Below are 26,647 nucleotides of genomic sequence, written 5' to 3'. Positions count from 1 at the left end.
CGTCCTGTGACCCGTCCTTCAGGAATGCTGCTCCGGGGCTGTAGGCACTCATTTCCACCTGGACATGGCTTAATGTTTAGCTAATCCAAATTACATCTGAGTCCTTGTCCTTCCCTGTCTGCGGCATCTACTGGAGTCTTCCCACAGTAAGGAGAACAGGATCTTGGCCTCTTCCACCACCAAGTAAAGCAGCTGTGGGCAACAGCCCCAGGCAGGTGGGCAAAATAAACTCCCGATTGCCCTGAAGGAAAACTCTGGGGTGGTCAGGGACCTGCACCTGGAACCATTAAGCAACTGAAGAAACAGCTCAGCCGCCTGGGGGGACAGGGCAATGTTGTTATCCTGGTTTACTGATGGGGAAACTGAGGGCCAGAAAGGAATGAAGCACTTTGCTTATGGACATGGAGTGAGTCAACAGCACGGCCGGAAACTGGATTTTATCATTACATGATAGACTGTCTTCCTTAATAGCCAGAGGGGGAGGGGGAGGCTGATGCAGAGGCCTGGGTGCCTCGGGCTCTCCCTGCCAGGCAATCACTAGCTTTGAGATGTCATGCCACTGCAGGTGACCCCAGCGTCTCCATCCCCAGCCTTAAGCGGCGACAAAACAACAGGAGGGAGGAAGGATTGTGACAGAAAAGGCCTTTCCATCAAAATGCATCTCCTGAGCCTCTTCATCGATCCATCTTCTTGTGCATGGAGCTGGAGTTACCTGATGAAACAGCAGATCCTTATCTTCCACGCACCAGGAGCCATGCCCCAGGAAAAGGGCTTACAGGGCTCTACCGGTGGTTGCCCTCGACCACATTCTTGATCTCAGTTTTGATTGTAGTTCTCCCTTTACCAGACAGGGAGCCAGGAGACCTGTGTGCTCTACTAGCTCCCATTACTGCATCACCATCACTTGACAGCATCAGCCCTCTGGGCCCTGGCTTCCCCCAACTATAAAAAGGCTGAGCAATGCTTTCCCCATCTTTGCAGGTTTGCTGCATCCACCCCCAGATGAGAAAGCAGCATCCGGGCACCAGAGGTTACAGATGTTAGTGCTAACTCCTACCCAGCTACAACAGCTGACCCTGTTTGCTAAGCAATGGCCTAAACGCTAGAACACTTGCCTCCAGGAATATCTGGCCATTTTATCAGGGATAACATAAATCATGCAAGATCTGCTTGCAAATAAGAAACGAAGCGTAGGTGGGTTAGTCAGCATAAGAACACGCAGATCCTTTCTGGCTCCATGTACTGAAATCCAGATCCTTGGAGGTAGCTCATAAAAATGCAAGCCACAGGACTATGAGTATATGCAACACCAGAATTAGCTTCACGAGGAGGCACTTTAGGCTGTTTTCCAAACTGAAATCAATGTTGTACTTGCAATGAATTAAACACCCACATTTCTGCGCTTGCTGCAAACTGCAAAGTGAAACCATGAATGGAGGAATAGCAGAGCAGTGTGATTACAGACAGCAGCGTCAGCGTGTGCCATTGCTGCTCAGAAAGATCGCAAGCACCTGAAAAACACCTTCCCCTTGCTTCCTGTGCCCTCGCACGTTCCTGGGGCAGCAAGAGGCACAGCAGGGTTTTTGCACACTGTATCAGTTACACTTTTCAGCCAGTGGTGCAATTGCTTCTTTAACATAATTGGTCCTGCTCTGCAGCGACTACTCCGTAGAGCTTCAACCCAGAGGCCAGATGTCGCTCAGATCTGCTGTTGTGACGCTGGCATCACTTCCCTCAGCCCAGCCTCAACACAGTGGGGAAATTCAGTTCTAGTAATAGGTTTTCTAAAGGTTTCCTTGGGGTGGAACCAGCTGAGGCTCCACGGGTGGGCTGGGGACAGCAGGCACCTGGGGACAGGCTCTGTCAGGGCTTTTGCCAGTGTTTGGGTTGGCCAAGAGCCTGGAGCTGAGATGCTGTCGGACAGTTTTCCCCGTCACCCTTTTGCCAAGGGCCTGCAAAGGGCAAATCTGGGCTGACACCCTCAGAAATCCCAACATGTTATCCCCGCAACCCCGTGTGCTGGTTTGATGGGGTGAAGACCTGCACGCGCATTTGGAGATGGGAGCACTGGTGCCTTTTAACAGCGGTAACTGCCCCCAAAAACCACCACCAATGAAGCTTGAGCAGATAAGGAAATAACCGCCCTGAATCACCGAACCTTACTGAGAAAAGACGTGATGCTTCTTACAACACAGGTTAAACTCTTCATATTATGGGTTGAATTATTCTAGGCTGCACGTAAGAAGTTTGGCAATCCAGCATAAATGGGGCAGGCAGCTGGAACGGCAGCACACGAGAAAGGTGTTCACCTCATGTATTTTGGGGTCAAGAGTTTCAAAACACGCGTGTGATTTGGAATGCTCGGCTCCACTTCTAGGTCAAACATTAGCCTGAGATCTTGGCCCAGTTATTACAGATCCTGTAACACTTGTCAAAAAGAAGGAAGCACTCACCTACACGTTTTCCTACCACCCAACCGAAATAATTCACACACCCACTCCCATTTCGCTGGAATCAACCTGCTTCCTCCTTCACTGCACTAAAACAGCGGCAGAGGAGGGCGGGCTGCAACGAAACAATCAGGCTGAGCCTCCCGAAACACACCTGTAATTTAATGACACATAAATAATCTTGTTGAGGGCAGCAGGTATCACCCCCGCATTGCAGACAGGTCTGCTGAGAGACCCGGGGAGCAATTGGTGACCTGGCTGGAGCAGCCCTGTGAGGCAGGAGGAATACCTAATGGAGCGGGGAGGTCACGGCTATTTGGGCAGCTGGGAACATCTGGATGCTGGCTGGGTCCCCAGGCGGGGGATGCGGGCTGGGGCTGCTTGGCAGCATTCCCCTGGACCCAGTGCCGGCAGCTGCTGCTGCTGCGAGACTGGAGGAATGAGAGTGGCAGATGGAGGAACTGGTTTAGCAAACAGCTTGTTACTGGGGATCTGCCCATGCCAGTGCCTGAAGGTGACTCAGGCAGGCTGGGCGCTGCCTGGAGGTGCAGCCCCAGGAAGGGGATGAAGGGCATTGCCCCCTTCCCTAAACCAGCCACCCATTCGCCGTGGGCTCACACCTTGGGTCTGGCCCCAAAGATCCCACAGACACCCCACCCCGATCTCTGGCTCTTCCCAGGTCCCCTGGACCCTGGTGGCTGTAGCTTCTCTTCAGCACTGACGGGCCAAAGAGCAGGAATAGGGGATGGCAACTGCCGTGCTGAATAGCTCTGATCTCAGGGAGATTTTCAGCTGCTGGAGAGGTGGGAAGCAAGGCTCCCCTGTCCCTTTGCCAGTTCTGCCCTTCAGTTGCTTTGCAATCATGGGCTGGGCATGTCAGCTCTGTGCTTTATTTGCCTGATAGGCTTATGGCAATATTTGTTTAGGGCCTTAAGATCCACGCAAAGGACCACAGCAACATTTTCCTATTGCGCACAAGTTCCTGAGGTCTTGTGTTTCAACCCCCTGCAAAGGTCAGGTAGTGGAAAACTCCTTTTGCGCTATGTCCGTGCCTGGGAGTTTACTACAGCCGGCCAAAAAATGCCCTGCGAGCAGGAGTGAAAACAAAAGGCGCCCTGGAGCTGCACAGAAAGCAGCTGTGGGGAATGACCGCAGGAAAGCACAGAGATGGCACAGCGTGGCATGGCACAGCACAGCATGGCACGCACAGCGCATGGCACGGCACACCGCCTGCCACGGCGCGGCAGCCCGCCTCCCCTGCACGCTGCCACGGAGCAACTCACCGCTCGGGAGCCTGCCAAGGGACCTGCACACCTGAGACGTCAGTCCTACCTACTAGCTGAAATTCAAAAACAAAGCAGATCCTTCTCCTATCAAAAAAAGAGAAAAGAGAAAAATTATGTCCTGTACAAAACTATCCTGTATTCAATAAAGTTTATTGTCCAATCTTGGCTTTGGAGCATTTGCAATACAACTGTAATATAAGCCTTAGCAATAAAGTGAGCACATCCACAAAATAGTCCATGTCACATCTGAAATACAAAAATTGAAATATTCTCATGAAACATTCAGACACAAGATTGATAGATGGATACAGTCTCCTATTTTTTATTTATTATTTTTTTTTGTACCGTTCCATTTGTTCCAGAAAAACTTTCTATTAAAAAATCATTGCCTCTTTTGGAATAAATCTTTAAAATCATTTCTTTTAAAATGCATCTTTCGTTTGTACAATACTAGTTAAATATATTATTGGTATTCTGCAAATGAATCACACCAGAGAACGTTCACAGTATGTGTATCCTGGCCGCTTGAATCTATTTTTCCTGCTGTAAGACAAGCATGATGCTGAGGATGAGAGAAGGCAATTAGAGAAACCAGAAAGTGGGTTTCGTCGGATCTGTGCCCAGACATCGCCGGTGGGAAGGGCCACGGGGACATCCAAATGCATTTCTTACAAGGCTCCGGCGTACGGAGACAGGACAGCGGTGCGGTACGTGCACGGTCAGAGAGCCACAGATCTTGGCAGGTGAGATCATGTTGCTTTTCACCTCCTGTATTTCAGGATGGAGACGTGACGGCTCTCGCAGGACCTGCTCAGCCATCGCTGAGCAGCTCTGAGCAAACCTGCCCTTGCGTGGCTTCAAGACACCAGACACGCGCTAGTGCAAGAGGTTTGGCCACGCAAAGCCAGGCAGGCGCCCACCCCCAGGTCCAGTCTCTTCCCCGTGCCCTGGGACACACACACTAAACCTTTTACATTGCTCAGTCCCATGGGTTAGACTCTTTCTCTAATGTTTTCCCATCTAATTGGTCCTAGCCTGCTCTGGGAGCTCCTTTTTTATGCTAGCCTAATTTCTGACTGAAGGTAAGTCATGGGAAAAAAACCAAAACAGAACATTTGAGAAGCTTGGGAAAATGGCCTTCTAATTACGGGGGTTTTTTTCATCGTGTGTAAGGGAGAGGGAAATCCACTTAACTTGTCCTTAGTCTCCAAGATACAATGTAGCTTTGTTATTCAAAATCTTAACATAGATCTGGCAATGGGCTAAGCCAGGAAAGGCGTGTGCATGTGTGTATGGAGACAGTGAAATTAAATAGCTCTCTGCCTGTAAGTTTTATTGTTGTCTCATATCGTGGACCTTGCTTTACACGTTACTTTACTTACATTTCTTTAAGTAGCTATCAGCAAGAAAGATGAAAGAATACAGCCTTTCCTGAGGGTACAGCCAAAAATCCCATCTTCCACCGGAACTGGTAAACAAACAAAAAAAAATTGCAAGAAAAATGTCTGGAAGACAAAGCAACAGTTTCCTTTTGTCAAAACTCCCCATCTGCGAGGAGTGCTAGCTACTCCGCAAAGCGGCGGATGGGAGAACCCACAAAATGAAAAAAATGCCGGAGAGCCACAGACATTCCCAGCATTTTCATGAGCACGACATTAAAAATCCAACTTGGGAGCTGGCTGGCACCCCAAAAGCTGGGGAAAGCCTGCCCGGGGATGAGCTGCCGGAGCAGGGAGCGATGCCATTGGCGGCAGAAGCCCCGCTGCAGAATTTGTCCCCTTGCGTGCTCGACTCATAAACGGGGGCATCCCAGAGCAATCTGTCCTCATCCACCCAGCTGGACCCCGCGGCCCTCAGGGGGGCTGTAACAGCATCCAGGAGATGGAGAAGGGGGGTTTGGCTCCAGGCTCTAATCCCTGCCATCCTGCTACTCCCTTCCCTCCGCAGGCGGGCAGCGCGCCGTGGGAGAGCAGGCGCTCGGGGCTCTGCCAGCCCACACGTGCAAGCACAACAGCGACGGGAGCTTGAAAATCAAATCTTGCTCAGCAGGACACCAAATATTTACACACGCTACTGCCCTCCTGAATAGGAATTAAATATCTACTAAAAGCAGTGGAACAAAAGGGGTTATCTTAGATGCGGGCTGTTAGTGGCACACAGGGCTAATAAATAATAGTGTCTCCTTTAGGGAGGATTTGTAGGAGGAAAGGCAAAGGCTACGAAAGAATAAACAACAGCCAACAGGCCCTTTGTCTTTGCTATCTGATCCCGGGTAAAGCAGTCCTGTCTACACGGTCACTGCTAGGTCTTTTCCCCAACACTTCTCCCCAGAAGTTTCTGTAGGTGACCCTGACCTTCAGCAGGAATCTCTCTCTTATGAGGGGAGCGCCGAGCCCACAGACCAGTCCGGTTGTCTGGTGTGGTCTGCCTCCATCCTCCCAGCGGGAAGCGGGACAGCTCAGCTAGGCGCCCTGTGCCCCAGCAAGCTTTACGCCCAAGACAACCTCAGTGCATGGTGATGGTTAACACCAAGCAAGAAAACTGCACAAAGCCCAGTGAAACACGTCCTGAACGGGCTTCCCAAGAGCGAGGGGAGGGGGTTCCTGCTCCCCCTGGCCCAATCTGAGCGCAGGGGCAGCTCTGCTCCCCTGGGCACGCCAGCACTCCTCGCCCCATGTACCTGAAAGTGCTGCTACAGGGGCGCAGGAGACCGTCCATCCATCCATCCGTGAGCTGGCCTGCCTGCTGAGCTAGTTCCTGACGGGAGCTGGCTGCCCTGGGAAGTGCAAGTCTGCACCACAGACCCCTGCCATGCCAAGGAAATTCCTGCATAAAACGCCTTTGTGAAAGAAGAGAGTGTAAGAGTTCAGACTTACTCCAGCCAACACCTCCCCTTGTGAGCCTCCCTACTGAAAAGCCCCACGCAGCAGGAGCCGGGTGTAGGAAACAGGCAAAACACTACTCTGACATCAGGGTGAAATGCGTCACTGGTGGCTGATGGCTATTCATGCTCTTCCCTATCAAATGGAAACAATTAATGAGCTATTCAGCCTGCTGTATGCTGGACATACCGAGAAGGGAACGGAGCAGGGACGGGCAAACCTCAAACAATGCAGACGTCTGGATGCTTGTCTAGGACAAACCCGAATTAAGAGTTTTGGTCTGATGGGGGAAGCTCAGAGGGTGCATCGAGCACTGGCACAGGGAGGAGTCACCCCAGAAGCTCTGGGGAGCTCCGGGGTCTCCACGTTTATACCTCATGCTTTGTATTTTCCAAGGATCACAGACAGAATGCCACACGGCAAAGCAGAAAGCAGAGTCCTCGCTCTCTGCTCGATGGGGAAACCGCAGCACGGAGAGTTACTGGCCCCTGAACAATGCCTCCGGGCTGGGAGCGCGAGGGGTTAAGACATCAGCGTGCCCTGCCAGTCCCAGTGCCAGGTGACAGTCACAGCACCTGCCAAGTGCAGAGTCTCTGTGGCCACATCCATGGGCTAGAGGACCGGTGGGTGAGAGGACTAGTCATCTGGGACAGCCAAGAAAAGGATTTGAGTATTATACAGTAGAGAGACTTTTTGCAACGCTCACACGCTTGAAGACGTTTCAGGCTGTTTGCAGGCTGTGGGGGCGAGGTGCAGCAGGGCCTCTTCGCTCAGGATGCATTTGGCACGTTCCTGAAGTGTATGGAGGGGAAAACGCAGCAGGAGCAGTCCTCGGCCAGCAAAGCACGCTCAGATCTAAGCAGGCACCTCAGTCCCATGGCATTGATCTGAGTCAGGGCTGGCACGATCTGGCATCAGCTACAAACGTAGAGGCCAGGCAACGAGGTTTGAGGGATGATTTGCTTCTCTGCAGGTCTATTTCTGGTCCCCACAGCTGAGCTGTGGGAGGTTTGGCACCTCTCCCCCCTCCTCTGGGTACAAATGCACTGAGGTGGGTGTGCGCAACACTTTGGTACGGAGAGGCTGCGCGGCTTGGGCTCTGCCACATCGCGTGGGGCTCAGCGATGGGACTGGGGGAGATGCGCTCCTGAGACACCGGCTGAGAACCGTGTCCTGCCCTTGTGATGGTGGCAGAGAGGGTCACAGGCTGGGGGGATGGCAGGCTCGGCGACGAGAAAGGGGCTGCTCCATCGGTGTCTGGGGAAGGCTGGGCACCGCAGCGGGAGGCAGCACGGAGCCAGTGCTCATCTGGCCCCGCTTCTGCACAGCCCTACCAGCAGGTACCTGCACCCCTAAGCCAGCCCTTGGTCTCAGCTCAGGACATCCCTGGGGAGCAGCCGCCTGACCGAATTTGCAAACGCAATGGTGGCAAGGAGGGGGAGATGCTGCAGGAAGCAATGGGAAGCCCCCTCCTCCCAGCTGCTCTATCCTTGTCAGGACACAGGTACCAAAGATGGGGAGAGAAAAAGGGGTTATGTGGGCAGCGGCAAGGGCAAGTAATGGGGGGCTGCCCTGATTTTTGTGCTTCAGGTGCAGTCACTCCAGTGCCAGGCGGGGTCATACCCCTGACTTGTAACATCTCCCCAAGAAACAGGGGTACAGAGCAGGTTGTCTGAGCAAAGGTATGTTTCCAGAAATGCCTGCCTGGGCCACACGCTACGATCCACAGCCCAGCTTTGGAAATACCACTCCCTGCTCACAAACCCCCCCGAGGCTGGCTCGCCCACCGAGGGCAGCGAGTGCTCCCTGGGGCAGCACACGATCCTGCACTCTGGGCAATGCCCAGGGAAGCTCCTCGCTAGAGCACCTGCACAGGGGGTGGCAGCTCACAGCTGGTGGGGGGCAACATGAAAACAAGAGGGGAGAAAGGCCACAGGTCCATGAACTGCTAGGGGCTGTGGTTGTGGGGATGGGCAGGGGGGAGTCTGTGGCGAAGGGCGCTTCAGCATCGTCCTGCTCGAGTCAGTAATTCTGCGGTGGGTCAGGTGGAAGCGTGTTGCCGTCTCCTTTCTCAGTGCTTCGATCTCCATGGTGACAAGGGGAACATGAGATCCACGTTTAAAATATACTCTGCCTCCTGTTCTTGCCTCGGGCTGAGGAACAGAGAGAGAGGGGGGTCAGGAGAGGTCAGGTGGTGAGCAGCAGTTTGCAGAGGCTGAGCCCTGTGGTGCTCTGGGTTAGGAGGTTATGAGCCCATGGCATCCATGGAGAGGGGAGCTGTGCCTCACAACATCTAGATGTGACTTTGGTACCAGAGTAGGTGACAAGCAAGGATGCCCAGGGGTAATCTGGGGACTGAAGCAGGGAGCAGGTTTGGCTTTTTCCTACGTGGGACCCACTGGAGCAACCCCAGCGCCAGCATGGTCCATGGCACCATTCTGGGAGATGCCAGCAGGATTTTCCCTAGTCCTACCTGACTGCTGAAAGGCTGAGCCACGGTAGCCAGGGTCCTTTTGAAGCTGGATCTCCTTCAGGGAGAAGATGGAAGCATCTAGGCAGAGGGGGCAGAGAGAGAGGGGTCAGTCCAGCAGCCCGCAAACCCAGATCCAGGACGGATGGCAGTGCCCAAGTGCAGCGCTGCACCTCATCACAGCTTTCCTCTCCCACTCCTCCTCCTCCTCTACACTTCCTACCCAAGTTGTTTCTTGCTCCTGCAGCCGCCAAGCTCCCACCCCACCCTGCTGCGGGAGCACCTCTGAGTGAGCAAAGACAAGAGGCATCCAAGGAGACCTGGCTGCAACCCACCACCCTGGGGTTGCACAGAAGCTCTTTGCTCCACATCCCCCAGGCAAGAGGACGGCAGGCACTTACTGTCAGGCAGGAGATGCACCCGCTCTCCCAGGCTCTTGAAGTAAGCGTGCCGCAGGGCTGCCTCCGCCGAAATCCGGCCTTTGGCTTTGTACTGCACAAAGCCCCAGAGAAAGGCAATTACATACAGTCTGCACACGTGAGAGGGCATTCAGTGGACACAGAGGCCCCACACAAGGTGAGGGCACCTATGCACACCTAAGTGCCCCAACGACTTCATATGCTGCGTGGGTGACAGTGTGTCCAAACGCTGTGCACACCACAGGGGTGTGCAGGCAATTCCCGGTGCCATTTGCACGTGCACAAGGCACAGCACACACTGTGCGACCATAGCAGTGCACCGGCCACGTAGTACCTTACAGATCATCAGGTTTGTGTCCTCCCACTTGTGCGTGAGAGGACACAGGGTAGGGGATGGTTCACCATCCTTAATGGGAGGTGGTTTGGGATAGCATCTACATGGCCATGGCTTATTCTGTAGTCACAGCTCCTCTCCTGCCTGGCTCCAAAATCAGTGTGAGGGCAGCCAGAGTACCTTCACTTCAGAAAACCCCTTTGCCATGCCCCTGGACTGCTCTACCGCTCACCAGAAGGAGGTTTGTCAGCAAGTCAATGCCTTCCGAGTCCAGCCTGAGAGAAGGAGGAAATAAAAAATGGAGCATTATTGCACCCTGGAGATATTGCAATAGTCAATGCAAGGGACAAGCTTGCATTCACAAGCTGCCAGCACCACAAGGAGAAAATGAAACTGGTCTGCCCAGGCTCCCCTTTACAACCAGCACAAGCCCACCAAGCCTTACATGTCCCTGCTCAAAGAGGTACCTTGGGGCGTGATTTATTAACGGCTGGGCTCGGTACTGTGTGAAATTGTAAGCCTTAAACTCCTCGTTGGATGTGATTCCAGGCCAGGTGTCTTCTGTTGGGGTTCCTGGGAAGGGGGAGAGATGGAAACCTGTCACGCTTATTCGGTGCAGAGGGAAGAGCCTCCTGCATGCGAGCGCCAGGTAGAGGTAAGTAGATACTTCCTTGTATCTGTTACAAGGGAGTAATCTTTGAGTTTGCAAACCCTTGAGTTTGGTGCTGTTTTGTGAGGATTTCAGAACTTGCTTCTGTCCTTAGTCTTAGTCCTGAGTTTCTCCCTGGATTTACGGGGAGAACTTACGGAGGTCTCAACAAGAACATTAGAGCAGTTCAGGGAAGGTCAGACATAACCAGAGGCTGCAGTGAGCTGTCTGCCACCGACACGGGCATGAAAAGCTCTGAGTCAGGTCATCTCTGCGTGCCTTAAATGATGCATGGAGTCAGAGACCCCTGAACACGGAGCCAACTGACGTTCCCCTTCCCTTTGTGCATCACCTAGGAGTGGTCAACCGGTGGGTGCCCAGCCCAGGAGAGAGGGCACGAATGTCCCCGCAGGCTGGGACCGCGCATCCCAGGGGCAGCTGGCGAGGACCCCTCACCCCTCTGCTGCCTGCCAGCCCGGCGGGGGCTGCGGGATCCTCTGCCCACGCCTGCCCACGCTGCCAAGGCTGTGCCAGCCAGCAGGCTGCCGCCGGGCTCCCGAGGCTGCTGCAGTCAGCCACTGCCCTCGCGTGGGGACCGGGGACACAGCAGAAGACTCACCCAGCAGCCTGAAGATCAAATGCAGCTCTTCTTTCACCGTGGAGCCCGGGAACATGGGCCGTCCCGTGACCATCTCGTAGTGGATGCACCCAACGCCCCTACAGCAGCGGCAGGGACCCTGGGATTAGTGAGGGAGAAGCCCTGTGGATGCTCCACCACCCCTTGGCCAGGGATGAGGTTCTGGGAGAAGGAAATGAGCTCCAGGAGCTGCAGCACTTCTCTGCCACGGGTAACCCTTTGCCCCGGTGTGGTCAGCACGCTCCAAAGACCCTGTGCCCCAGGGGACACAGAAAACAGCGTGGTCTCTGGGGGAGCCCACCACCCCCTGGTGTAACCAACTCTGTGTGGGCACGTCTGGTGCTGCACTGGCAGGCAGAAGGAAAACCCCAGCCCACCATCTCGGAGAGCCCAGGAAGCTCGGTTTGGAGTCGTGACTCACCACATGTCAATGGGTGTGGAATACTCGGTAGATCCCAGCAGGACGTCAGGGGGCCGGTACCACAGCGTGACCACCTCATTGGAATATGTTTTTGTAGGAACTGACTTGGCTCTGGCCAGTCCTGCGGACGAAAGGGACGGGCATCAAGAAGCTGCGCCTCCTTGCAATGCTGCATCTTCCCCAGACAGACCCACCTACCAAAGTCAGCCAGCTTGAGCTCTCCTCTCTCGTTGATGAGCAGGTTCTGGGGTTTGAGGTCTCGGTGCAGGATCTTTCTCCCATGACAATAAGCCAGGCCACGCAGCAACTGGAACATGAAGATCTGTGGGGCACAGGAGGGGGCTGCATTTAGCATGGGGACACAGGCACCAAAAGTGGGTTTGCCTCAAGGGCTCTCAAACTCATGGCCAGAAAAGACCCCTCGAAGTTGGCCTGGGGTGGGACACATGCAGACAAGTGTTCAGGCTCATTGCCAGCACTCCAGAAAAGGGGATGAACAAAGTCTGCATGCACAGTGATTTTATTTAGGGTGGCAATGACTGGAGAAATGCTGGCAGACCATAAAAGCAGGCTGAGAAAGGTCAAAGAAGAGTAACAAGGCTGAACTGAAGAGAGAAGGGGCATCCAGACTCACCCAGCCCTGCAAGACCCTAGACTGCACTCAAGGCGAGTGAGGGGCAGGGGTACAGGGTCCCAGGCAGCACCATCTCACCTTCACATTGTGCACGCTCATCAGGTTCCCACAGTTATCGAGGTACTGCTTGAGGTCGTTGTCCTGCAGCAGGAAGCAGCTGTCAGCCTGGCCTTCCCTTGGCCCCATCACCCACCCACAGCAAGCAGCCACCCCCCCATTCCTGCAGGACGGCAGCCGTCCCCCCCATGCCTGCAGGACAGCAGCCATCCCCCGGTTCCTGCAGGAGGGGAGCCATCCCCCTGTTCCTGCAGAAAGCCCCCCTAGACCCACCAGGTACTCGAAGACAAGGGTGAGGGAGCGCTCCGTGTGGATGATGTCATGCAGGGTCACGATGTTGGCGTGTTTCAGGTTCTTCAGCAGCGACACTGCAAGGAGAGGAGGCGGCAGGTTGGGGCAGCGGGACCTGGGGCTGCGTGACTGCGGGTACCACATCCACCCGCACGCCCATCCCAGATCTGCCTGTGACCCAGCACTGCGCACGAGGGCTGGGATGGGCAAAAGCCCCTCCTGCCCTCACCTTCCCGAATGGCCGTGCAAGGTGCCCCTTCCTCATGCTCCAGGCGGATTTCCTTCAGGGCAACGAGGTTTTCGGTCAGCTTGCTGCGTCCCTTGAAGACAGTGGCGTAAGTGCCCTGGGTGGGGAGAGAGAAAATACAAGCTGTGCAGACCATTTACCAGGGCTGTACAACACCGACCTGTTCCATAACATTTGGAGGAAGGATCACTGGAAGCTGCAGGGCCAAGTCTGAAGTTCACAGAAAGATGTGGTCTAAAAATTGCTGAATATTGAAGAAATTTGGCTACAGTCTGCCCTTTGCACTTCAGGCTGCCCTTCTAACTTAATTTAAATCATTACAGGGGTTTCACAGTCTACTCACCTCTCCCAGTTTGTCCAGTTTGACATAGGTTTCCAGCTTTCCAAACCCAATATCTGACTGTAAGAAAGAAAGGAAAACATCACTGGGAAGGATCTCACCCAGGGATGGCTTCACCTGTGGGGGGAAGGTCAAGGACACTGGACAGTAGCAGCTGTGGTGGCAGATCAATCAAGGCAGGTGTCTGCACGCAGAAGCCCAGCTGGTCTAAGTACACAAAGCCCATTACTTTCCCGGAGAAACCCTGCGGGCCACCAGGCAATCGATCAGAAAAACCTTCACAACCCGCTGGCTGCTTAAGCAAAACGGATGGCACCTGCACCGCGTACCCCCGAGCGACCACAGCCTGCACCACTGCCCCTTCCCCTGCAGGTCCCTTCTCTCACCCACCACCCCGACACAACAGCAGCAGCAGTAGCAGTCGAGCTGAACAGCAGCAGTGATTTGCAAAAAGCAGATGCCCTCATTGTCGGAGAAGCCTTGCGGGATCCTACTGCTGATGCCCAGCATTTTCTTGAGCGCTTTCCTGCATCCTGGTCTTGACTGTGACTCTGTTCGTTTCTCTGTGTGCGGTTCAAATGAAGTGTGAGAGGGACATTTTCCCATTCGGAGCAGTAGCTCTTTAACGTACTGCTGAGACCTGCTCTCGTGTACCCAGTGAAGGAAGGGCAATCACTGCGAGGGCACAGGTCTAGGTGTCACTCCTAGAAGACCCCTGAAAGTGCAGTTTTCTGCGGGGACAGAGACACCTCCTTGGTTAGTCTGGATTACCTGTGTGCCGGGGCAGGGGATGGGTCCCAGCACGTAGCGCGCGCGGCCCGGGGCACGTGACCGCTCGTTAAGCTTAATAAACCGGTGTCATTGTCCCACAAGGTATGTTTGCATCAGCGTAGTCCCAGGCCAGCAGCCCAGCTAAAGCCCCCCCAGCCCAACAGCACTGGCCCCCATCCTGAGCCAAGGGCTCATGCCGTGCCGCTCACCAGCAGCAGATGGAGCTGGATGGACAGCTGTCAATCAGCAGGGCAAAGACGCGGGCCGTGCAAGGAAAGGGTACCCTGGGGGAGGCGCTGAAGGAGCCCCCTGCGCTTGTGCCCAGGGCTCTGCCTGGAGCACCAGCAGCCCCAGGTCTGGGGTGCTCTCGCAGCCTGCCCTGCTCACCAGATCTGCCCCACGGGAAGGCTTTGCCCTTGCACCAGGCACCGACCAGACCACCGAGCTCCCACAAGCTGCCACACACAGCGAGGAAGCTGCTTTCTTGCTCACGCAGGCTGGATCTGCCACCAGCAAATCCCAGGTGGGCACAGTATTTTTACTCCGTTTTGCCTTCCCAAACCCCTCTGTGTACCCTGCAAACAGACACGTCCCGAGCAGGGAAATGAAGCAGCCGCTGCAATCTGAGGTGCCGTACACCCCCCAGAGCACACTGCCAGTTTTGCAGGAGCATGTCTTATTCCGGGAGAGGATCATGAATATTAATTACACATTGCTCTGGCTGTATCTACTGCATTGATTGGACAGACCAGGCAGGTAAATGGAAGCTCTCCTTTTCTCCCCACTCTCCCTGAACAGGCATGCCAGATCCGAAGATGCCTGCTGAGACTTCACTGTTGTGTCTGTACAGCACGGAGCACCCTGGGCAGCGGGACACACGCTTGCACATTTGTAAACAGGGCATTGGTTTTTCGCTCCTACATATGCTGATGCTCCGCAGTAAAGAAACTGAAATGCCAAGACTAATGCAAAGGCTAATTCATTATTTATCGGCATTTGCATTTCAACTAGCAGAGAGGCTCCATCACTTGCTAAACCGCAAGAGGCTTTCCACCTCCTCCCACTTGGAAGGAGCCAGGCTAAGAGGAAAGTCAGGTATGTGCAGAGGTGAGTGCAGGCGATCTGCACAGTCGTATGCAGACGTGCATGTGTAGGAGTGACCCAGGGAAGAGATGTGTATGTGCAGGTGAGGGGAACGTGTGCTGCGGGCAGCCTGCGGAAAGGGGTTCGCATGGGCAGGAATGGGGGGGTGTATCTCAGTGACACACAGGGGGTACAAGGGAGCTTGCACAGCAGGGCATGACTGCATGGGTGGGTGGCAAGCAGCACACGCATCTGCTGCCTGGGATATATATGCATGAAGTGAGATGCTGTGCCCGGCACTGCTTGCTCTGCATGCTGAGACTTACCAGAGAAGCCCGTCGGGACATCCTGCTGAGGGGCTTGGGGAACTCTGGGCTTTCCATCTGCAGCTTCTGCAAGAACTCAGGGGGCAGGCGGATGTCCATGGGCAGGGAGAGACGCTTGCTGACATCCTGCGGAGAGGGCCAGAAGAGCGGGTGATGAAGGCACCTGATGAAAGGAGGACTACACAGAGCTACTCGAGGGGAAGTGCTCTCTAACCAGAGCTGGTATCAATGGCAGAGCAATGGAGGCAGCATTTGTGGGACTGGGAAAGGGAAGGGGGAAAAGGGGGAAAAAGGGGAAAAGGGGGAAAAGGGGGAAAAGGGGGAAAAGGGGGAAAAGGGGGAAAAGGGGAAGGAGTGTGTCTATGTACAGGGATGTGCACCGGGCTTTGCCAGGGACCATGGCAGTCACGCCGAGCACACCAAAAAGGACAACAGGGCTCCTGTCTGACACTGCCAGGTCCCCGTGAATCAAATACTGGTTCTTCCAGCCAGCAGGTAGGTGGCAGCCGGAACTTTCCACGTCCCTTCAGCTCACTCCAGCCTGCAGCAGTACCTACCTCCATGGAGAAGCGCCGCTGGCTGCTGTTGCGGTAGCGCACGGCCATCGGGGACTGCCCTTCCGCCTTGGAGGGGGAGATGGGGCTGGTGTCTGCTTGGAAGTCCCTGCCCAGGTGTCCCAGCTGTAGGTGGCCTTGAGCCAGGTCTGAGGACAAAGAGAAAGCAGAGCAAGCTGCTGGAGTGGTAGCAGAGCGGCTAAGGCCCAAGGCACTTGCTTTGGAGAAGAGAGTGAGAGTGGGGCAGGGAGGTCCAGAGGTGCTCTAGGGCCATGGGAAAGTCTTCTTCCTTCTCTGTATCCAGAGGCAGACGGAATACCTGCCTTTTGCTGCAGACTCCTGGTGCATCACCATCCACACAGGTCTGCTCAGCAGCACCCCCAAAGCCCCCTCAAGCAGCCCCCTGCAATGAAGGTCTCTTGACAGACAGAGAGGGGGATGCAGAGAGGGGAACTGCTTCACACCCAAGGTCCAGATCTCCCACATCCCAATCCAGTGCTCAACCCACCAGGCAGCATTGCCAAGCAGCTCATCCTTCTGCAGCGGCAGCTCACCCTTCTGCAGCAGCACCACGAGTGCTGTTTGCATGAGTTTTGCACGGGTGAGTATTCATCTTAAGTTCCCAGGCTTATCTTCACTAATGTCACTTTAGACAAAACACGATTTGCATTTTAGGAACAATCAGGGGCCTGACCATGCCTCTGAATCCCTCTGTGCTAGGACTGTACAAAAGCCAAACAGAAAGAGAGCCCTGCCTCTGGGGAGCTTACAAGCGCACACGTACCTCATCCGCCTCAGGAACCACCAAAACTAACAGACATCAGGGTACTCTTCCCTGAGGATGTGACTGTTGTGCAGGAGGTGTTTGGAATTAAAGGCTGCAGTCACTTACTGCAAAACAAAACACTTCAGGCTTTCCTGCCCCAGCCTGCCGCACTTAGCCAGAGTCACAGTCCCAAGAAGCACAAAAGCTCACTTGAAACCCAAAGCAGCTCAGAAAAACACCTCTTCTCTTGGGACCCCAGGTGTGAAGCCTCACTGAGCCCAAGAAACCCTGAAAGGAGCAAGAAGTCAGAACAAAATAAGCCATTGAGCTCTTTCTGGTCTCCAGTTTGAGGCTTGCACTTAAACCTCCTCACTCTGTAATTAACAGCTGGTCGGCAGGAATATTCTGGCACGCACAGACCCAGACAGCGGCACAGCAAGACGAGTTCAATGCAGGTCGCCTGGACCCCAGCGAAGAGGATTCTCTGATTCGCACAGATGCTGTTCCCAAGGGGAAGTTCAGGAGGAGGCAGTGCTGACCGCACGTGCTGGGACGGAGGAGGCAGGGCTAACTGGGTGTGCTGGGATGGAGGAGAACCACCTCCCCAAGGGAGGGACGGATCTCCCTCTGCAAAGGTGTGGGGCCAAGCAGGCACAACTGTTTTGTCCCCTTCCCAGTGGTCACACAGCTCTCTCCCTTCTCCTCTAAACTCTGCAGCTATGCTCCAGGTCAGGAAGGTCTCCAGGGTCCAAGGGCCCTGCCATAAAGCACCGGTGTCCTCTGTGCATCCAGGCACCCTCCAGTTATTTCCCCAGAGCAAGGAGGAACGTTGCAGGAGGGAAACCCCCCCATGGAGGACCTGCGGTGTCCCAGGTTGAGCCACTGAGCCCTGTCCCTGGCCAAGCCCTTTCCCTGAGCTGCACAGAGACAATCCCCTGCTATGCCTAATGCAGGTTTCAGCGCAGCGATCCCAACGTGCTCAGGCAGCCAGCGATGATCTCATTGCCGAAGACTGGAGAGGGAGGGCTGGCTTTCACGGGGTGGTGAGCAGGGCTGGGACCTGGCTGCAGTTTGCTCGTCTGATGGATGAGAGGTGGCAGGCAAGTGACCTGGGAAAAGATGCGGTTTCGTGCCATGGTCACTGGGGGAGCAGGGGACCTGCGAGCTAAGGCATGTAGGATGTCCTCGATAGACAGCCCACACCTAAGGGATGGGTTCAGCCCATGCCACTGGGCTCAGGAGCATCTGAAACGCTGCCAGGAGGTTTTGGGCAGACAGGCAAGAACAAGGCACAGAGTCGCCCCTTCTCCCAGGACCGCTGTAGGACTCCGGTCCCCGTCCCTTCCTGGCCATCTGTTTGTACAGGAACAGTTAGGAAAGTTACCCTGAATTAACCACAGGTATGAAATTAACGTGGATCAATTAAACTGGATCAAATCTTTTTAACTTGCTCACCTCCTAAGCAAATTATCTGAAAAAAAACCCAAAGGCCATTTAAAAATCTGACTGAACAGAGTTCAACTAATCCACTTTTAACAATAGTTTGGGTGAATTTATGCTGGTTCCCATAGGTAAACAAGCCCAAAGTCTTGGTCAAAGATGCAGCCTGCCCTGAAAGCTGCAAACCAGTAGCACAGTCTCTGAACCAGCAACCCACCAGTGTCAATCTCTCCTCATCTACAAAAGCATCAGATGTAAAGCCAGAGGTAAAATGACAACCTGGATGTTCTAGCGCATGCGAAGGGGAATGGGATACGCACAAGACGTAAACTACCACGGGGTGGAAAAAGCACAGAAAAATACACAGAAGACTTGCAGAGATGAGGGGAAAGATGTTTTGGCTGTCCTGTGGCCAGAGAGGGCAGGTGGGATGGGCCAGCCCAGTTCCTCCTGTGTTGTCATGAGATGCCCACAGCACCCAGGGGTACCCGGTCCTGCAGAGATGCTCTCGCGGGGCTGGGGCTGCCCCCAGGCAGGGAGGACCTTGTTGGGTGCTTGTGGGAGGAGATGTGAAGCTGTGGGTGTGCAAACGTGAGGGCCTGTTTGATTCTGCTCGGCATTTCATGTGGATTACGGTGAGCCCTGACACTGCAAATAATGAGGCTGCATGGGATATCAAAGCAAATTAAAGTGAGACCGCAGACACGGCGGCTGCCTTTGACGAGCCTCCTGCCTTTTTTTATAAATATATTTAAACACTGCCTCTGCCAAAGCAAGCTTTGATCTCCCAAGGAAAGGGGCCAGAACCCTTCACTGCTTGTCTGACTTACAACTTTTAATTACTTTGCTAAGTGTGAACTCTCCTCTCAAAGCTCTGGTACACTCACGAGGCAGGGCTGCATTCAGATCTTGGATTATTCATCCTCCTTCCTCCCCCTCATCATCACTTCTCTGTGGCCTTGCGCTCCAGAGGCCAGATCTGGCTCTGATTTACGCCACTGCAAACTGGGAGTCACGCAGGCTGTGCAGCCCGCAGCCCGAGAGCTTATCTGGGCTCGGAGGACAGAGCTGGTTTGGGGCAAGGTCTTGGCGTAGATACAAGCTGTTGGTGAACGCCATCGGCTCTTATCAAAGCAAATGGAAGACACCAAGACCTGATTCCTCAGAAAATCTGGAGTATGGAGAGGAATGTGTGACTGGGGAAGGCCAGGAGGAAAGGAAGGAGCCTCCCTGCCTTCAGCCTTAATGTGAGGCTGAAGCAGCCATGGAGAAGGTTCCCCGTTTCCAAAGATGTGGAGATAGTGCTGGCCTTTGTCAAGCACATCAGATATTGCACAGAGCCCAGCCTGGGCTCCTCTTAACTAAGGGGCTTTCCTCCACCTCTGCCTCTGCAGCCGAGCAGCTGCCATGGCTGAGCAAAGGCTGTGCTGCCCAGGGAAGGGATGCAGGCAGGGTACAGGGGCATCAGACACCCCGAGGCAGGCTGCAAATAAATCAGGCTCTGATCAACAGGCACCCCCTTTTCCTCTCTGCATTGTCAGATTCCACCAAGGTGACTTTGTGTGACGGGATGTGTCCAGGCTGGAAAGCTGTTTGCTTTTCCATTTGCCAGCTCGGCTTCTCTCAGGCCTTGTTTTATCAGCCTCTGTGGGTGAAGTCGTGAGAATTACGGGATGAAGAGGACAGAGCTGGGGATTTCCCACCGCACAACCAACAGACGAGGCAGGTTTGTACCCATGAGAAAACCTTGCCCGGTCCTGTTGCAAGGGTCAGAGCAGCTCTGCACTTTCTCTTGGGGCATCCCACAAGAAGGTCTTCTGCCTTTCTGCATCACCCTCCTCCCCCAAGGACAGGCGGAGGCACTCGTAGCCACCGAAGTGTAGGGTTTGCAGGCTGCCACGACCTGTGAATGCTGGTAACCTGCGATTTCTGATGCTGGAGGGAAAATAAAAACTGCAAGCAATTCCCTGAGGAGCTATATGAGGTGATGAAAGAAAAAAAAATTATGTGCTGATCTCTGCTGTGATTAGCACTCTTTTCAGGAGCGAGTGATCACAGTGCCTGAACTGTCATGGGTCATCTGCTCACCAGCAGAGCAGAGGTCACCGCAGGCAAGCCCACCTGCCACGCAGACAGCAGAGCCAGCCCCAGGGGCACAGTCAGAGGTCCTGAGCAAGGAAGGTGCCACCTGAAGCAAGGCTGTTTTGTGGGGAAGAGAAGCAGCACAAGCATGACTGCCATGGTTCTAGTCCCAGCTCTGCCACCAGCGTGCTGCACAACTGTAGCAAGGTCATTTTGCCTCTCTGCGCTTTGATTGCTCCATCTGTAAAACGGAGGAGACCAACACCTCAGGCAGAAATAAAGATGGAGCCTTTTCCAGACCAGGCATCTCCCACAAGGTCCAAACCTCACCACCAAACCCTGTGAGAGAGCAACTTGCACACAGACCCCCTTCTCATCCCCTCCAGCACCACCAAAACCATCCTCCCCCCCTACACATCTGAAGCATCACACTGTACCCGAATGCCACCTCCCCCCAGGGTGCTGGGGCTCCTGTCCCCCCCCAGCTCTGCCCCCTGGCACTGATGCTCCAGCTGCTCCCTGCTGAGCCCCCCAAGCCCTTCTGGCACAAGAGCTCCCAACCAGGAGGGGTTTATGAAGCAGCTGAAGAGATGCCTCAGACAAATGTGGCTGTTCGGGCTCTTCATAAACAACAGCCACAGCCGGAGATTAAGGGCACCGTGGAGGTGACTTCCCGGGGCTGTTTACAATCCCCAAGGGAAACTTAATCAAGATATCTCGGGCAGAAGGGAGCAGGCTCAGGGTGGTGGGTTGGGCGAGAGCAGGGTGTTTCGCCTGTGCTGTGTGGGAGAGGGCTCGGGTGCAAACGGGGACCCGTGCCCCAGGGAGCAGGGGGGCACCAGGGAGGGAAGGCTGCGGTGGGGGGGCAGGACGTGCTACATCCCCGTGGGGAGGGAGGTATCCACCAGTGGGGGCTGGCACCAGCGTGACCTGCAGCAGCACATGAGGAGCCATAGCCCACGGCAGACCCTGAGCCCCTGATCCATTCCCACGTCCAGGCAGGAGGATCTCCTAACCCTACCATGGCACAGTCTAGTACTGGTCCAGCCTCTACCCACGGGGTCAGGAACGCGCTCGGTCCTGGCCCCGGGCTCAGTCCGCTCTGACTTTGCTCTTATTCTTTCCCGGCTACTCCAGGAGCAAGACCAAAAGCCGGGAGGGGAATAGACAGATACTGCTTGAACTGCTTTTTCATTCAAGGGCAAAGGAAGAACTGTGACCAATGCTTCATTAAAGCAGAAGAATGGGGAAATCGCCTCTCCGACAAAGCCTCGGTTGCACAGTGGAGATAACGAGCCCAGGCTCAGACATCCCAGAGCAGAGGTCCCCCAAGGAAGGCAACAGCAGGAGCAGCTGTCAGTGCCCAGGACTTTCTTAGCCTTGCACCATTTTATCCCCACAGCTTCTGCACAACTAATTAAGGGCTCAAGTCTAATTATAGCCCTTGCTGCTTGCTAGGGTGTGAGGGGAGGGGTGTGTGTGTGTGTGGAGGAGCAGGGAAGGAGGCCATGAAGCGATGCTGTTCAGGGCACCCTGGGTATCTGGAGGGATAAAGAAGAGTGTCAGGATCTCCAGCAGTGAGGAAAGCCAGCTCTAAATTAGGTTACTGCATCTCATTTTTAAAGCAGGTTAGCTGGCAGGGAGACAATCCCTCCCTGCTGGGGCAGATGCGAGTGCCAGGCAATTACATCATGGCCTCAGCCCCTGCTTGCAGCAAACGTTTCTAGCAATTGTGGCTGCAGGGTGAGGGGGGAAAGAGCTTGAACGTGACCTGAGTGGAGCCGAGGGCACCGACACATGACCGGGCTGGCCTGTGGCAAAGGGAGCTGTTTTGGTAGGAGGCAGCAGCAAACGCATGACGTGATTGCCAGGAGCGGTTCAGCCTTGCACCCGCAGCAACAAATTCACCCCTGGACAAATCAAGCCTAACTTTATCAGGTTTCCAAACGCCTGCCTGTCAGCGGCTCTGCCTGCCTGCCCATGCACGGCCGCCTTGGCATGATCTGCTCCCAGTTTCTGCCTCGAGCATTGCCTCTCCCTCCATATGCCCATAGCCAGAGACAGCAGAGCCTGCCCCAGCCTGCTGAGAGGCGGCTGCTCTGTTTGCAGAAGGGATATGCTCTGTTCGGCGCATGGAGGTGTTAACCCTCAACTCCCTGGGACCTTGAAACCCGTACCCCAGGAAGCAGCTGTGGGTCCAGGGGCAAAGGATGGCCCAGCGAGCCCTGGATGCTCCCCTGAATGGAGAGAGCAGCCCTTTGGCTCGGTGTAAGTGTCAGCCTGTAGCCCTGGAGAGGGCTTAAACACCACCGTCACTTTTGGGCAGGCAGGAGAAGACCCCACATTTTCCCACTCTCTACCATAACCACAGATGCGTCATTCCTCCCTGTTCTGTGCAAATACCTTTCCCTCATGCAAGTACAGATCTCTCTTTAATGACAAGGTGTTATTAATCCTGCTGGATAGACGGGAAAGCATCACAAAGGGGCAGTAACTTTTCACATGTCAACACACCCAGAGACAGGCCCGGGGGGGCTGGAGCAGAGATACTTGCTGGCAGTGCTGACCCCAGATACTCCTGACCAGCCCCAGCACTGTGGCAGGGGCCCGGGGGCTCCTTACCTTCATTCCTCCGGTTGTTGAGCTGGTTGAACTGCTCCGTGAACTCCGTCAGTGACTCCTCGATGGTCTCCGTTCGCGGAACTGAGAGTGAAAACCTCCGCTTGAAGTTTTTCATCCTGTTCATTTTACCTTGTCCTGCGAGGGACGGCAGAGCCCTGCAGGGAAGGGGAGAGAGCAGGCTGAGAGGGCTGGATGATACATGGGACGGTCCCCCAGCCCCACAGCTCCTGCTCTTTGGGGCTGGCAGCACCCCAACCCGAATTTCCCCTGCTGGGGATCTGCAGGGGTCCCTGGGGGCACCCTCTTCTCTGAGGCACCACTGCTGTGTCAGAGCAAAAGAGGAGCCTTGTGGTCACCAGGGGAATTGGGCTCCTCATGTCTTGAAGGGCTGACTGTGGCCAAGAGGTGCAGGGGGCTTTTTCTGAGCTAGTTATCAGAGATGAGCCCAGGCCAGGGCTGTGCACATTGAATCACGAGTACCAACACAGGCTGCGTCTTGCAGCATCCTTGGAAACTCCAGGAATGTCTGGGACAGGGAAAAGCAGGGCAGAAATAGAAGGAAAGCAAGAAAGAGTAAACAGCGACAGAAAAGATTCAATACCACATTCTTCTCTGTACAAAGAGGCACCCCTGCCCTGGCACTTTGGTCTCTGCTTTGCCCTTGCAGGAAAGACTTCCTGAGCCAGCAGCAAAATCCTGAGCGGAGCCAGTACCAGCCGGGGGGATCCCCAAGAGCCACAGCGAGGGGAGATGCTTTGAGCTCACAGCTTGCTCATAAGCTCTTGAATGACTCATCCTGTATGGGCATTAGAATCGCCTTAGCCAGGGATCTGATTAAAGCAATAAACCCCTTAAACGAAGAAAACCCTCAAGGGGCACATGGCAAAGTGTGCTGAGTGTGAGCAGCCACGCGAGCAGGCTGAGGGACCTCGCTGTGGGCACCTCGGAGCCACACGCTGCTTTGCCTTCTTACCTGGGCTCTTGACGGGCCTGTCTGTAGCTCAGCGGTGCAGATGGCACCGGGCTGCAAGAGCTGTCTGTGCATCCTTTGGTCTTTAGCACCAGCCCTGCTGCCCTCAGGCGTTATTCCTCCTGCCCCTTCCAGTGCCAGGCGCCAGGAGGTTTGGGTCTGTCTCTCTCCCCTTCCCAGTCTGATGAGTGTAGGGCTGCTCATCCACCAGCCTTTACCCTCTCAACGCTAACCTCTCCGGCAGGGTTTTTCCATTAACAGCACTGGGTTCCTCTAGCACTACTCTCACCCACCAGCCCAAGGGGGAAAATCATCCCTTGGTACCAAACAGGCACCAAAAGCTGCACAGAACGGTTCTTTCCTGCACCAACACACACATCCTGCGACTGCTCCTGCATCCCTAGAGCAGGTCGGCCCTCCTACTCCTGGGTGTCCCTGCTACAGCTGAACAGCCCTCTCCTCTGGCTCTCCCCACTCCCCCCCACCCGGCCCCCTAGGGGGCTTATCAGCACAAACAAACGGTGATCACATTCCAGACTGATGCGATCAGACACAGCATCCGGGAGCTAATGCATCACGTCGCCAGGGCAACGGGAACACTTGGGTTGACATGCCTGCATCTGAAAGCTTAAAAGATTATCCGTCAGCAATATAAACACTCCGTTTGGGTGTCTGCCACGCTCTGCTGTGAGGTGTGGCACCCTGCTGTGGGTGCAATCCCCTGAAAATCCCTGGGATTCACCTGAATCCTGGGGACTCACACCCCTCAACCATCCCCACTGGTCTCCCACCTTTAATGCTGCAAAAACCTAAAGCTGAAGGCTTGCCGGTGATGATGCCTTCGTACCTGGAATCAGGGTTCCAGTACTTGGCTGCGGGTGGGAAGGGAGGCTGCTTTGAGTTGCAAATCAAGGCAGGAGGATGCAAGACACATCCACTTCGGCTTCAGACATTTAAATGTTTTCTCAGCACTACAGAAACATGCTTTGACAACAAAGATGCTGGCAGTAGTGGATGCTGCGTTAACAAAGTCTCCACGCTGGTGCTTTCCTCATGGCCAAGAATAAAATCTCCAAACAGTGCTGTTCTTTCTGAAGGGAAGGCAAAGCTTGACACTTGCTTTGGAGACCATTTTCCCAGCCATGGCTCTGATCTGGCTCCCTACCTTGCACGCTAAGCAAGTCTGAACTGAGGTACTGCTGGTGCGTGGAAATGCCGCTAGTGTTGCAGGCACCCAAGGAACCAACTCGACCTGAAGTGTTTCGCTCCAGCTGTGCATGCCGACACTGCTAAAGTGGCACTAATAAAAGTTCCAGAGGCTCCTGTGCTATGCACTGTTTTACTCCCCAACAGGAAACAGGAGCTCAGGGGAAATCCGTGATGCTCCCAGCAGGTACAATCAGAGGCTCAAACAAAAGGCAATCTTTCCACACTAATGTTCAGATAAGCCCTCGTGATTATTCTTTCAGATGAGAGCATAAGCAAGTTCCCACGCATCTCTGGTGAAGGTTAGAATAATGAACTGCACCCTGGTAGCATCCCGAGCGATGCTTGCACATGTCCATACCACAGCAAGTGCAAGGACACGCTGGCAGCAGCAAGTGCTGCAATTATCTGACTTCAAATCCACTTGAAGGCATCAGGCTGCCCTCACCAGAAACTGGCAGGGAAGAGAGAAAGAGTCGCATGAGATTGCCCCTCGCCAGTCCCCCCAGATGCTTAAATCACAGCTTGGAGAGGAAGGCTCATGTTTCAAGAGAGATTCAGCAATGCTGTGCACCCCTAACAGTGGATGAAAGAAGCGTATCTAACTCCTGCACCAAGGAGGACAGATCCCAACATGAGCACCATCCCCTTCCCTGCCCTTTTGGAATGGCACCCTGCCTGGGACCGGGAGGGACTGGGCTGGAGGGCTGAGGGCTGCTGCAGAGCCGCTCAGCCCCACACCCCCCCCCATCCTGCCATGCCCAAAGGACAGCAGTCACCCCACTGTGCTGGGGACAAAGTCCCACCCTGGTAGGGAGCGGTACATGATGGTCAGGACAGCAAGCCACACCGCAGGACCAGAAGGTCACAGGAATTGCTCAGCATGAGCTGCTGAGCAATTCCTGCTCTGACAATCTCCCACCAAGCCAGCCCATAACCTCCAGAAGCGCCCTTGACTCCAGGACGGGGAAAGATACAGGGAATGTAGAATAAACTCCATCTTCAGGTGAGTGAGGCAGCAGATCAGGGGAAGCGGTCTTTCCATCTCCCTCCCTGTCCACTCACCCTCCTCAAAACAGGGCAGATGGTTTGTTTAGAAGGCAAACAGCTTTGCAGTGACAAAAATTTGTGCTCCACAAATTGCAGTCCAAATCCTTCCCTCCCTTGCTACCTACCGGAGTGCCAGCAGCTACAGGCTGCTAAATATAAACGCTCTCGGAGAGGAAGTGGGGTGGGGGTAAAAATAGCACCGACATCGCCAGCTACCTCGCCTGCTATGCACAAGCCTGCCCTGTACTCGTTATCTTTATGGATCCCTGCAATTGTGGCTGTTTTTTCCAGTTAGACATAGACCTACTTGGCATCTGGTGATGGAGTTCACGTTAAAGTGTTTGTCAGCTGGAATTTATGGGACTGTTCTTGTCCTCAGCCCTACACTCCTCCCAGAGAGGCATTTTTCCTGCCCTGACTGGCCATTTGGATCCAGGTGCCCTTAAAGGTGGGATTTGCTCCCCTCCTGCAAGGACAGCATCCAGCAACCCGCATGCTGGAAGGCTGCGGCACATCACCTGGGGCAGAAGCATGGGGTCCCTGGCGGGCACCCCTCCCTGCACACTGCTCTGGGCAGCACCCCGGAGTGCGGGGGGCTTCGTCCACCCTCCGGCTGCATTTCTTCTGAGAGAAGGTGCTCCCTTTTACAGCTAAACACAG

At 54.6% G+C, this 26,647-nt stretch overlaps 1 protein-coding gene across 2 annotated transcripts in view; it reads right to left on the bottom strand.

The window, feature by feature from the left end:
• Window positions 1-3,867: 3,867 nt before the first annotated feature.
• CDK18 (cyclin dependent kinase 18) overlaps window positions 3,868-26,647 on the bottom strand; it is a 39,916-nt gene continuing 17,136 nt past the window's right edge. For both annotated transcript variants that reach the window (XM_027797113.2, XM_027797112.2), the window contains exons 2-16: window positions 22,762-22,916; window positions 15,855-16,000; window positions 15,298-15,423; window positions 13,121-13,177; window positions 12,760-12,874; window positions 12,513-12,607; window positions 12,261-12,323; window positions 11,747-11,870; window positions 11,549-11,669; window positions 11,110-11,207; window positions 10,309-10,414; window positions 10,074-10,116; window positions 9,490-9,580; window positions 9,092-9,169; window positions 3,868-8,771 (exon numbers count right to left, since the gene is read on the bottom strand). In XM_027797113.2, coding sequence (XP_027652914.2) covers window positions 8,737-8,771; window positions 9,092-9,169; window positions 9,490-9,580; window positions 10,074-10,116; window positions 10,309-10,414; window positions 11,110-11,207; window positions 11,549-11,669; window positions 11,747-11,870; window positions 12,261-12,323; window positions 12,513-12,607; window positions 12,760-12,874; window positions 13,121-13,177; window positions 15,298-15,423; window positions 15,855-16,000; window positions 22,762-22,885 — 1,422 coding nt within the window. In that variant the 5' untranslated portion in view covers window positions 22,886-22,916 and the 3' untranslated portion in view covers window positions 3,868-8,736. The remainder of the gene's footprint in view (window positions 8,772-9,091; window positions 9,170-9,489; window positions 9,581-10,073; window positions 10,117-10,308; window positions 10,415-11,109; window positions 11,208-11,548; window positions 11,670-11,746; window positions 11,871-12,260; window positions 12,324-12,512; window positions 12,608-12,759; window positions 12,875-13,120; window positions 13,178-15,297; window positions 15,424-15,854; window positions 16,001-22,761; window positions 22,917-26,647) is intronic.

Source organism: Falco peregrinus, chromosome 16 (genome assembly GCF_023634155.1).
Source record: "Falco peregrinus isolate bFalPer1 chromosome 16, bFalPer1.pri, whole genome shotgun sequence".
NCBI classification, from domain to species: domain Eukaryota; kingdom Metazoa; phylum Chordata; class Aves; order Falconiformes; family Falconidae; genus Falco; species Falco peregrinus.
The sequence above is the reverse complement of the archived record's forward strand: the minus strand, read 5'-3'. Positions and strand labels throughout refer to the sequence as shown.